We start from the raw sequence: 13,239 nt of genomic DNA on the forward strand, positions 1-13,239 counted from the left end.
GGGTATTATGTTTAGTACACATGGTGTGGGGGATCACAGGGAAAACAGTGTAGCATAGCGAAGGCAAATAGTGAATCTGGCATCTTACTACACTGATGGATAGTGACTGCATTGGGGTATGGGTGGGGACTTGATAATATGGGTAAATGTAGTAACCACATTGTTTTTTCATGTGAAACTGTCATAAGAGTATATATCAAGAATACCTTAATAAAAATTTTTTTTTAATAAGAGAAACTTAATGTCTCATCAAAGATACTTGAGACCACTTAACAAGCCCACACCCTAACCCTTTGCCACATTCCTGATAAATCCTTAAAAGGGGAAACCCCCAACCTCTCAGGACACTCCTCTCTCTGAGGTCACCCACAGTTTCTAAGAGTGCAACCTTTTAATCCTAAACTCTCTCTCCAGCCTTTCAGGGCACTCCTCTCTCTGAGGTCGCCTGCACTTCATTCTTTCTAAGTAACTTTAAAAAAAACCTTTATTCTGCTTCAAAAACAAAATAAATAAAACAGACTCAGAGACATTGAGAGGACACTGGTGTTTACCATGGGAGAGGGATTAGAGTGCGGGGGGGAGAGGGGAGATAACAGGGCACAAAAATTCTCAATATAAGCTGGTCACAGGGATAGCAGTACAGCATGGAAAAAATAGCCAGTGATTCTATAACAGCATCCTATTTTGACAGGTAGTAACTGAACTGGTGGTGCAGGAGGTGGGGGGTGATTTAATAATATGGGTAACTGTTGAACCACTGTTATAATACTGGAAACCAATATAAGATTGTGTATCAACAATACTTCAATTAAAAAAAAAAAACCTTCCCATAAAGAAACTCCAGGCAGAGATGGCTTTACTGGCAAATTCTTAAAAATATTTAAAGAAAAATTAACAATATTTTCACAACCTTAAGAAAAAAGAAAAAGAGTATTTTCTAACTCTTTCAATGAGACTAGCATAACTTTGATATGAAAACCTGATGTGAAAAAGATCCTAAATGTTAGAAATATAAATCAGTGATATATTATCATGACCAAATAGTCTGGGAATGCAATGGTGGCTTAAGCATTTGAAAACTGATGGAATTACATCAACAGAAAAAAATAACTACATGATCTTGAATGCAAAAAAAGCATTCAATAAAACCTCACTGCCATTTATTGACTTTAAAATTTAGCATTATGAACAGAAGGGAATTTCCTTAATCAGATAATGGTATCTTCAAACGCAACACTATAAATTTTAGAAAATATTATACTTAATGGTGAATTATTAAAAGCTTTCCCCAAGATCATTCATGAGATAAAAGCATGCCATTTTCACTATTTCCTAGGCAACACTGTCCTGGAGCTACTGGCCAAACACTTCAGTAAGTCAAGAAAAGAAAAAAAAAAAACTACTGATGATACATATAGATAAAATTGTGTGTATAGAATACAACGCCCTCCCCAAATACAGATAGACTCAGGAGAGGTAATTTTAGCAAGATAGCTGGATATAATGACAATACACAAAAATCTATTTTATTTCTACTACCCACTACCAAACAAGTAAGAAATGCGAATTTTAAAAAGGTATCTTTTACAATTTCACAAAACAGTAAACATCTAAGGATTAAGTCTAAAGAAAGATGTTTTAAAACCTCTACACTGAAAACTACAAAGCATTACAGAGTTAAAGGTCTAATTAAATGGAGATACACATTCATGGATTGAGCAACATGATTAAGAGGTTTACTCTCTAAAAATTGATAGATTCAATGCAATCTCAATCTAAATCCCAGCAAGCTTTTAGAAGTGAAGCTGATTACATACAAAGTTTTTATGAAACTGCAAATGAGAAAAGAATAGCCAAAATGTTAAAAGAGAAGACTTTGTTTGATTATTGTCTTACAATCAAGACAGTGTGGTACTAGCCTAAGAATAAACAACAGATTAACTAGAGAGCTATCCCACACACGTGATAAATATCTTGACGTTGGCACCAAATCAATAGGAAATGAAGGACTTAAATGACTCTGGGAAGCCTTATGTATTAAGGGGCGGGGAGGGAGAGAAGGGTGTATGAGATAAAGAAAGAAATAAACCTCACCATACACAAAAATTAATTTGAGATAGACTGTAAATGTATGGCTTCTTGGGTGCATGTAGATTAGAATGCAATTTGGGATTGGCAAAGATTTCTTACACTAAACCCCAAAAGCAACATTTAAGGAAAGTAAAAGATTGAAAATTTTGACTACATTAAATTAGAAGCTTTGTTCCTCAAGACACCTTACTTTAAGGGAGTGATAAGGCAAGCCACAAGAGTGGGGAATGTATGAGTATATCAGCCAAAGGCTTATGTCCTGAATGTATGAAAAATTCCTTAAAAAATTTAGCTACACAGGTAATCCAGTAGAAATATAAGTGCAAGACTGGAAAAGGAACATCACAAAAGAAGGATATCCAAATGGCCAATCTATACCTCAAGATAATAAAAATCTAGTTAAATTGAGAAAGTGCAATATAAATCCACAATGAGGTCCTACTGCATAACTTACCAAATGGCTAAAATTAAAAACAGACAATACCAGGTATAGTAAAGATGTAGAGAAGGAGTAATGCTATTGTGCTGCTGGAAGGGTTAACTGATACACATTTTGTAAACTGGTAGCAACTACTAAGGTTAAACATATGAATACCTTGGCTGGGTGCTGGTTATGCAAGAACATTTGATTTTTGTACTTTTCTGAATATATGCTATGCTTTTAAAAGCTTAATAATAAAAACAAATGTTAGGTCTCATGTCCCCAGTTGGAAGTTTTTTTTAAGGTTGAAGTTTAAAGTGTTTTTATAATTCCAAATTAATTACCTTGTAGAGGATTTGCATAGGTTTGGTGAGTTCCACATTTCTAAGGAAAGGTGCTAAATATTTGAATAAATCAATCAGTAGCTGTGCATACATAGGCCATCCCTGAAAGAAATGAAGGAGTCATAATTATACTCAGCTGCTGTCTTGCCACCAAAAAAGATGTCCATGCAGCTACACTGTGACTTGATTACTATCTTCCTCATACTAAATGTAACTAGAGAATATTAACATAAAGACCTCTCTTAAAAGACTGATTGGCATTAAAAAGGAGTAAGCATAATTATGGAAATAGAGGGAAATGATATCTGAAACAAACTGGTTCCAGAAATTCCAGGACATATAGGTCCTTGTGACCGTAGCAAAATTTAAAGAGGGAACCTTGAGAAAATTTAAGACAGAACACAAAACACTTAGCCAACTGATAAACTGAGAACTAGAGGTCTGTTTTCTTAATCCCTGTTTTAATTAAGTCCTCGTCTCAACCATTTCATTTCCCACTCCCAACTCCTGGCAAATGACCCTGTCTGGTTTATAACATGAATCCTCTATATTCAGGCCCAATGTGGCTCACTACAACCCCAAATTATACCAGTTACAGTCATTCTTGGTTCATTTTATTCAGTATGTTGTGCTGCTTCTATTGGAATGCATTTCTCCATGAAAGAAAACCCACCATTTAAGGATTATCTAGCTCACTGTCTTTTTGCCAAGCATATTAGTAGTCATATTTACTTCTGTCATTTAATTGCAAGATAAGAAAGTTCTAATGTTAACTGTATTTATTACTGATTACACTAACAATGCTTTACTGTAACTTGATTCAAATGTCTTCAAACACAGTACACCAGTGGTCCTCAACCGTGAATATGAGAGCCTTTAGCATTTAGAATGAGAACCTGTAATATTAGCAGGCTCTAGAGTGTCATCTATACAAGTGCTCTAAAGTTTCAACTTAAAAAAGAAAAAAAGTCCTTAACACTGACAAAGGTGACCCACAACAAACAGAGAAGCAACACCCTAATCACTGAGGATTGTCTTTCAGGCAGAGGCAGTCAAGTATCTGTTAAGTACTCTCCACAACTTGACTCCACATTAAGTAGAATTATTCCCAACTAGGCCTAGAAGAAGTACAATCACTACTAAATGACTAAGAGTGCTAATAAGCCCCAGGTAGTTACAGTCTTCATCTGTAGAAGATAAACTGCAGCCACACCTTCTGCTGTGGCGTATGCGCCAGCATTCTTGCAATAAATATTCTATGGGAGATCAGTTCAAGCCAGGCATACACAAAGCCAGGAGCTTTGGTAGGCCTCAAGATGTGGAATGTATTGCTGAAAGAAAAAAACCTTCGTCAAGAGCATTGTCCAACATAAATACAGTGAACAACAGATAAATATAAACAGAAAACAGGAAAGCTGTATTGTGAATCAACAGGCCTCAAATCTATAAATGGAGTTCTACATCTCAAATTTTACTGCACTAAAACATCAATTCCTAACAGGAAATCTCTATTAAATTTAACAATACTCACCAGAAAGCTGTAAGTGTCTGGAAATTAATGGTTTCCAATACATGTTCAGGTGCATTGAGTTCCAAGAGCAGCATGATAAAAATTCGATGGTAGGGAAGCTGCTGAAATTCACTTTGCCGAACATCATGATCCTGCAGGAGAACTCCCACTACTATACCAAGAACCTACAGAACACACAGATTACAGTTTGTAAATCCTGAACATAATTTGCCTACCACTTTCTACTCATGCTTTTTCAACCTTGCATTCTTAAGGCCCCCTTAAAAAAAAAGGATATATACCATCTGAATGCAAAATGTATGTTGGCAGAAAAATGGGGGGGTTATACACTGGTTTGATGTAACCTGCAGAGTTTTTGTTTTTTCTTTGACTTTTAATACCCTTGGACCAGAAATGTAAGCTTTCCACAAATGCCCACCGTGTTTCTAAAAGCTCTGTAAATCAGCATGGTGTATCATTTTCTCATGTTTAAACATCATGTTTTATCATGTAAATACACCTAACAACCTAATTTTTCTGGTCTGACAAAATTGACAAGGGGCAAATGGTGTGTACATCTCTTGGCATTTAGTAGATGGGGGCAAAGGACACTATTAAAGCTGCAGAAATGTCTCAAAGAACTGTCCTGCACTCCACTTAATTTTCCCACTGAACAGTGACAGATGTTATAACTCATGTAATTACCCAAGACCAAACTACAAGTTCATTTTTGTACCATTTTAATATTCAAATTTCCAGTAAGTCCACTGTATAAATCAAAAGAAAACTGTACTTTGTTCTTTTTTAGAAAATCAAGAGAACAATTACAATGTCATTCATGGTTATTTGAGCTGACAGTCTATCTGTTACCAGTGGACATGTCAAGCCAGTTCATTCACAGTGATTCTGTGTATTGGGGAAAGCTCATACTACCTAAGCATCTCATGTTGTTATTAAGAAACATTAACACACTGAAATTCCCCCTCCCCGGGGGTGGGGCGTGTCTTTTAGTTAGGGCACCACACTCTTCTTCTAAAATCCAGTGGTTATGTTTACATAATATTTACGAATTTTATTTCAGAACATAAAAGGGGATGTTAAAAATGCTTTAGCAAAGGGGTTGGGCCATGTACTGTTGAGAATCACTGATGCAGACTTCAAGTGCACCAAGACTAAGGCAAGAAAAAATTTCTGACCTTGTTCAGCAGATTAATCTTTGTGACAGTATTGGTGGCCTCCCCTGAGTGTTTCACTAGCAGTGCAATGAGTCGGACAAAGGCATCCAGGTTGTGATAGCACTTGGCACGGATCATGGTAGGATTAGCAGCAGGATTGTGCTGCTGCTCTGCCTGAGCACGGTAACTGATTTCAACACACATTTCAGTACACAGACGAAAGAACCTTGTTATGAGGTCATCAGTCTTCAGGATTCCTTGTTGGTGCATCTACCAAGGGAACAAAAATATATAAAGACACAATGAGATGATACAAATGAATAAACTTTTAATTTTCACATTAAGAAGTACTCCATTCATTCCTACTGTCACATTTCTAATTCATACTTTGCAAAAAAAGGTATAATGAAAATGACTCCTCCATTAAGGACCCATGACAATTCCTCCAGCTTTAAGTTTAATATGCAACAGAAAATATGGAGATTGAGAAAGCGATAACATGGCAATTCTGAACAGCTGTCCACAGCCAAATATTTTGGAAAGTTACCTATGCAAATTAAACCTCCTTTTCATAACTACTAAGTCATATTAAGACATTCTGGCCAATCTGTGTTTCCCCCAAGGAGGAGATTAAATTACACATATTTTACTTTCTCACCCAACTTAAGATAATTTTTTCCAACTGACTAACCAGTAACAAAGTTTTTGAAACTCAACTAGCTGTACCAGGAAAATCAGTTTGTATAAGTAGATAACAAATGAAAATACCCACATATCACACCAGCTATTTAAATGTAAATTAAGTTACTTTGATGTAAATTGCGTTAACATAAAGGGCAAGTTTATTTAATAGAAAGGATAAAGTACAAATTTTATGACATGATCTGAAAGTAAAGCAGAATAGCGAAGTTATTTAGCTGGTACAAAAGATGACAACAAGTGTTAAGAGTACAGAGGGAGAAGATCAGTGGTTACTAAACAAAGAAGCCAAGCCCAAAATGAAAACTTAACTGGTATCTTGGAAAGTTTAAAACAATTTAACTGTCCCCTTCGATAAGCAATATAACAACTGAATTAACAATGTGCCTTAGCCAAGACAGAATGTCAGCAAAGAGAAATTTGTACACTGAAATCTGAAGAACTTACTGGAGAGAGGAAATGAAGACAGATTGCTATGATCAAGAGGAAGTACAAGGAGGAAGAGAATTCTCAAAAGGATGCAAGAGAGACTAGAAAAGTATAATACATTATCTTTTTTAAACCAAGAAAAGAAAGGACAGCAAATAAGCCGGCAGGAAGAGCTGAGACAGGTGCCACATCCATACCCATGAAATACTGGTAATCATAAAAACCAGTTGATTCAAAATTCTTCCAAAATTATGTTACAACTTCTAAAATTCCAATCAGCTCTTCCACATTCAATTGTCATTTTAGACCTTCTAATTTGTAATCCTTCTTTGGTGACAAACCTAAGCTTTGGTCTCAGATTGAAGAAATATAATGATCAATCTGCAGAAATAAGCAAGTCCCTGAACAAGCATTACTACAATCCTACTAAAGGAATTCTAAGGGTAAGTACCACTCTTGCCAGTGAAGTAATACTAGGACACCCTGACAACTGGCTCTGAACCCTCACAGTAGCTGAAAGCAGCCAGTGATGATCAAAAACAAAAAGCTAAATGGTACTATGGCTCTCTTCCTGTTCCAAAAATATTCCCTCCAAACCTACTTTTAGATAAAAACTTGTTTCCCAACACTTTAACTTGAAGTCCTGTTTAAATGAAACTGAATAAAAATAAATACTAGAAACTATTTCCCAAAAGAACATGTTTAATCATTTTTAGGTAGACAAACTCCACCACTTAAATATTTGTTTGTTTTATACTTTATAAAGATGGGGTATTATGAGAATTTTACTCATTACCCCTTAATCCCATTACTGTGATTATCAAACTAGTAAAATTACTATATGCTTCTGGCAATTTCATTATTCACTATTTGACTCATTTTACTTTGTAACTAATACAATTGAAATGGGATAAACACAACTAAAGGAGATATTTTAGCTATGTTGAAATTTATTGCTTAGTGACCACTGATTAGAAAACAAATAGCCTATATCAATTTAAAAGAGCAATGATGATGAGACTTTTTTTGATTTACATGAGTATGGAGGCAACTGTTTGACCACAGGTACATAATACTGAGGTTTAATAAGGGAGGCATCACACCCTACTTATGTTGAATAAAAAGCACCTTTCTTTCCAAAAGCTCTACCTGTCCAACAAACGCAGAGAAAGCTTTGGTACTGTCACGGCCAGCTGCAGCTGAATGGTAGAGATTCACCCATTCCCTCAGAAGATACTCTGCCTTCTCCCTCAGGCCTGGAGGATCATCGTACTCTGAGGCTTGAGAGATCCCAGAATGCATCATAAAGTTAGGGCCTCCATGAGCACGATCAATCATTGCTTCATAGTTGGATCGCACTACTTCCATCAGCTGGGGCAATCTAGTACAATAAATCCAGAAGTCAAAATAGTCTACTCATGGTTGTGATTTCACATTCATACAGTTGGACAATTTGCTTATTTAACAGAAACCACAAGAGTGATGATCACTTCACTATTTCCATATTTGAACAAAATTATTCTTGACCTCTTTATATCTGTTTACTCACGAGGACAAAATATGCAAATGACTGGACTCAGTTAAGCCACACCTTGACCAAAAAACGGTCCCTGCTGAAATGATGCTGAAGTTCATAGTCAACAAATATTCACTGTATGCCTACTATGTGCCATGCTTTATGTTTCTAAATTCTCAACAGTTGAGAAAGTTCAATTTTACGTAAGAAATGGGCTCAGGTAAGGTAATTCAACTTGCCTGAAATCAATGAGATTTTACAGTAGCAGAGCCAAGGATTTAAACACAGAACTCTTGACACCAAGCCTAGTACTGTAGGGTACTGCTCTACACCAATGTTTGGCAGTTAAAGCTTTCATAATTCAAGGAACAATATTAGGCCTTACTAAAGCTTCCCACATGTTGTAGGTAAAGCAGTTATAACAGGTAATGTTAGTAAGTCTGCACATTCATTTCTAAAGCTTTTTCCGAAGACTGCCAAACACACAAGGATCCCAAAGTATTTCATTCTCACCCTTCTGGAGCATTGCCTCTGGAATGAGCATTAATCCTCATGAGGGTTTCAATGGTGTGGAATAGATCTGCCTCAGTAACATGAGCAACACTCCTTTCATCCACCAGCAAGATTTTTACCAACTGCATAGCAAATGCCACTGCCATGTAGTTTAAACCATTCTCCATTGACTGGCAACAGACAAAGCACAATGTAAGAAACACAACAGAAAAAACACACTTCCCAACAGAATCCCTTTTCCTATTTAAGTAAATTCCTTCCATACCTGAGCTAGGTGAAGATCATACTGCTGCATATTAACCAAATGATTACGAATTAGCAGTTCCACTGCCTCCACATTATATTTATATTCATCCCGACATTCAATTAGGCACCTAGAAAAAGTCAGTATTTCTTTACTCATATAGACTTAACCACACTCTATCAGGTAAAAATAAAGAGCTTATTTAAATCCATAGTCATCTGTTTCAAATTAAGGATGCCTGGAGAACCAAGTGCAATTCAGTACACAGGATTCAAAATAGTCAGTAATGAGGCAGAAAAGACAGGCTGGTGTTAAAGCTCAAGCTTTGCTCTCAAAGCCTAGAAAACAAAGCATTCCATTTAAGACATCAAAATATTTACATATAAACACCACTGCTATGAAATCACTGAAACCTTTTAAACCAAGGATCTAAAATTTATTCTCCAAAGCAAGGTATTGGTTTTCTTTATCCATCATAAGCACCAGATGGAAAAAGGCCAACCATTCAACAATTCTCACTATGTAGAATTAGAAACTTCAAATGTCCCATTTACAATCCAGAAAAAAAGGGAAACCTTTGGACATAAACAAGGCCATATATGTCAGAAGGCTGCCCAGTAAATATTACTCTTCTAAGATGGCTACTGACCTTGTGATCTGTTTGTTACACCATGGAGACCCATAAGCCCGGCCATCTTGAAGAGCTTTCAAGACCAAGAGGTGGCATTCCCTGTAGCGCAGCAGGAGGTCAGCATCAGCACCACTTGTGGCATCTAGTAAGCCTTCCACAGCCTGTGGAAGAAGTGTTCACAACCATGGAAAATACAGTACTCCAACTATCAAAGCTAAAAAACAAACCTTATTGCCAACTACAACATACCTTCTAAAGCTTCAAATTACTCTCTCCACTCACCAAAATCCCTTTCACTTACACACACTAAATTCTTAGATTATGTTTACTCTATGTTCTTCAGTCACAGAGGGCCTCACTGTCTCTAACCAGTCAAAATATAATGCTCCCCATCTACCCTACCCCATTATCCAAGTACTTGGATCAAACTGTCCCTCAAAATCTAAAGAGCTGTCTTTAAAATTTCTTAAATAATCATATTTCCAAACAATTTTACCTTAATGGGGGAAAAAAAAATTTTTCACTTTACCATCTTGTAACTGCCATGACTGCAGTTCTACTCTAGAGAAAGTTACCTACTCAGAACAGAACTTGCCTCATCTTAATTTTAATATCTTAAGCATAACTTAAGTAGATGATAGTGCAGGTCACTAGATGTTTATAAGCCTTATTTTGTCTAAAAAGTAACAGTTTAATAACTAACCTTCTGGAGCAATCCAAGAGCAGCTATGGCATCCCGAGAGTTTCGAGATAATACCACAACCTCCAAAAGACTTCTAAGAGCCTGAGCTTGAGGATTCATGGCCAGAGTTGGTGGGATAGCATGTAGGTGCTGTTCCAGTTCTGTAATGCACTTATCATAAATCTGAGCTACATCATCAGTTGCCCAAGCTTGCTGTTTTAAAAACAGAAACAAGCAAAACAGAGATAAGCAAAAATTTAAACTGTCTCCCACCAGTGCATGTAGCAAATGAAAAATATATTAGTATGTTTAGTCCTCTTATTTCTTTTCATCAAAACATGAAGAGGCTCTTCCCTTCCTCTTCCTGAACTACTCAGTCTTAATGCCATTAGTGGAGCAGTGTAAGGCAGGCATGTGGGTGGGTTATGTCATTTGACAGTGGAAAGCCTGGCAACACCAACATAATCCAGTGACCAAAGAGAGCATAATAAATAATGGGATAGGCTGAGGACGGCACCACTTGTGGCATCCAATAATCTCTCTGCAGCCTACAAAAGCAATCCAAACCATGAATAATATAGTACTCAGTCCAACTGCCAAGGTCTTAGAGAAGAGAGTAACACAGCATCATCTGATAGTCCTATCAAAGATGCAATACAAAATCTATTCATGAGAACATATTGGACATACCCAATTCAGGCAATTCTAGATAGTAACTGGCCTATGATGTGTGAAAGTGTCATGATCATGAAACATGAGGAAAAACTGTACCTGACCTGAGGGAAATTTTTTTAAATATGGTAAATAAATGTGTGCCTCTGAAGTAGGTTTTTTACTACCAAATGGTAAGACTGGGACACTTGGAAAAATCTGAATGAGGTCTAAGGATTAAAACGTATTAACTGATCAGTGTTAACTTCCTGATTTCAGTAGTTGTACCATGGTCGCAAGAACATATTTGTAGGAAACACAAGATCAAAGGATTCAAGAGTGACTGGGACATCAAGGTTAGCACCCTGTGTTCAAATGGTTCAGAGGGTAAGTATTTCTCCTTCATTTTCAACTTTACTGTAAATAATTGTTTCAAATTTTTAGAAAATCTTTTTACAAAACACAGAAGAAGCCATAAGGTCACCATGTAAATTCCTCTAAATAGGCCAAAAATGAAAGTCAAAATAAACCTCATGGATTTAAAAAAGTATTTCTCTGTATGCCATACTGATATGATACAAAGAATATGTATGTATACTCAATAACTGTGGGTAATTTTTTTCCTGTAACTTAAGCTTTCAGGAACAAAGTGATAGATTAACTGACAGTAATGTAAAACAACTGAATGTTCAAGGCAAGTATTTACCTTCATGGGCTGAGCTAAAAATCCTGTGGGCTGACTTAAATCATTTGTAGGTAGGAAGCCAGGCACATTGCGTGCAAACTCTTCATAAACAGCAAGCTGTTTTGGGTCCACACCACCAACCTTAGAAGAAGAAAACCTATTTTTACAGAATCCTCTTCACAAAGGAAATTTTTCTATAAGTTTGCATGGAAGTAAGCACAGAAGTTGTGAGAAGAGACATAGGAGTCATCACAACATGTAACAGCATGATTGAGAATGCAGCCACACACACACACACACGCATTTCAGTGTTTCCCATTTTTCCTGAATGTATCGTTATTAGTCACTCTCACATATAAATTCATTAAGAGTTTTCACCCCCACTGGAAAATGCCTCAAATAGGACCATGCCAGTGCAATTCTCCAATGGAGCCGGCAAAAATGATCAGGTTTCTTTTTCACCATCTCACCAATAAGTAACCAGTAATAAAAAATACATGTACCAGAAGAGAAGACCAAGTTGGGAAACAAAAACTAACAGGCACATGAATTCTTTACAGTAGCACTTCAACAATTACAGGCTGGGAGGCAGGCACATCTAAGGCCGCCTCCATAGGTAGCCTTTAAGTGAAATGCTACTGAGATGGGATACTTTCTTGGAAACAACATTTAATCCCACTGGCCTGGTCTTGGTGAGGAGTTTAAGCAACAAGGAGAGAGAGAAAATAAATATGGGGCCGGCACAGAGCCCCCAATTCTCACTTTCAGTCTGATTTGCTCTGGCATCCGCTCAGCTTGGTATGTTAACACAACAGGATCACAGTACCTGCGCCCTTCTTGCCTAGCATGTTTTCTCAGCTCAAATTCCTGCAAATAAAAAAAGTCACTGAGGTTCTTGTTATGAGGCACTTTCTTAAATAGAAAGAAAATTTACTTAAAAAGCAAACGCTAAACACTTACAGTTGCTAATCTCTTGTCCATTTCAGGGCCTGCTTTTTCTACTGCAGTCTTCTGAATAAAACAGCAAGCTAATTCACAATTGTCCTGAGCTAACTGAGCAGCTGCCTGATCCATCATTTCCCTTTGTTGTGGGGATGCAGTCTATTGGGGGGGAGAGACAGAAAAAAAGAGATGTAACATTTTCCATGGATAGGCGAGACAGGTAGACAAGAATAATAGGAAATACAGCACTTAGACAAATGAACTTTTTTAAGTTTTTACTATACTTATGACTCTAAATTAGCTGTGGCCATGAAATAGTTTAACAACCATATTCATTTAGAAGATGAAAATAACACTCATTCAAAACATCTTACCAGGTTGCTGTGAAGATGGTGAATAATATGAAAACTGTAAAGCAGTGAACAAAGCATTAACCATGACATCTGAGACCCAAAATCAGTAACTGAGTTTTTTTAAGAGTGTGTGCTTCTGTGTATGTACATACATAGTCACTTTAAATTGTTTTGTACTATCCTACTCCAAGTGTTCTAAATTTTCATGGTAAACAGAATCAAGATTGTTAACTGATGTATTTTTTTTTAATCCTTCATTTCTTTAAACCAAAAAATATTTGGGTGTCTCCACTAAACATTAATGAGGATACAACAGTGTGCAAAAACAGATGTGATACCTCACCACACAGAAT

At 36.6% G+C, this 13,239-nt stretch overlaps 1 protein-coding gene across 10 annotated transcripts in view; it reads right to left on the reverse strand.

The window, feature by feature from the left end:
- Positions 1-13,239, reverse strand: part of CNOT1 (CCR4-NOT transcription complex subunit 1) — a 154,158-nt gene that overhangs the window by 27,656 nt on the left and 113,263 nt on the right. For 5 of the 10 annotated variants that reach the window (XM_057493550.1, XM_036897937.2, XM_036897935.2 and 2 more), the window contains exons 32-43: positions 12,552-12,692; positions 12,354-12,458; positions 11,613-11,732; positions 10,277-10,468; positions 9,592-9,734; positions 8,964-9,072; positions 8,699-8,868; positions 7,798-8,050; positions 5,563-5,811; positions 4,388-4,551; positions 4,070-4,187; positions 2,857-2,958 (exon numbers count right to left, since the gene is read on the reverse strand). In XM_057493550.1, coding sequence (XP_057349533.1) covers positions 2,857-2,958; positions 4,070-4,187; positions 4,388-4,551; positions 5,563-5,811; positions 7,798-8,050; positions 8,699-8,868; positions 8,964-9,072; positions 9,592-9,734; positions 10,277-10,468; positions 11,613-11,732; positions 12,354-12,458; positions 12,552-12,692 — 1,866 coding nt within the window. Of the gene's footprint in view, positions 1-2,856; positions 2,959-4,034; positions 4,188-4,387; positions 4,552-5,562; positions 5,812-7,797; positions 8,051-8,698; positions 8,869-8,963; positions 9,073-9,591; positions 9,735-10,276; positions 10,469-11,612; positions 11,733-12,353; positions 12,459-12,551; positions 12,693-13,239 lie in introns of those variants that run through there. The other 5 variants (XM_057493551.1, XM_036897939.2, XM_036897940.2 and 2 more) reach the window with 2 other exon arrangements.

Source organism: Manis pentadactyla, chromosome 15 (genome assembly GCF_030020395.1).
Source record: "Manis pentadactyla isolate mManPen7 chromosome 15, mManPen7.hap1, whole genome shotgun sequence".
In the NCBI taxonomy this organism is placed as follows: Eukaryota; Metazoa; Chordata; class Mammalia; order Pholidota; family Manidae; genus Manis; species Manis pentadactyla.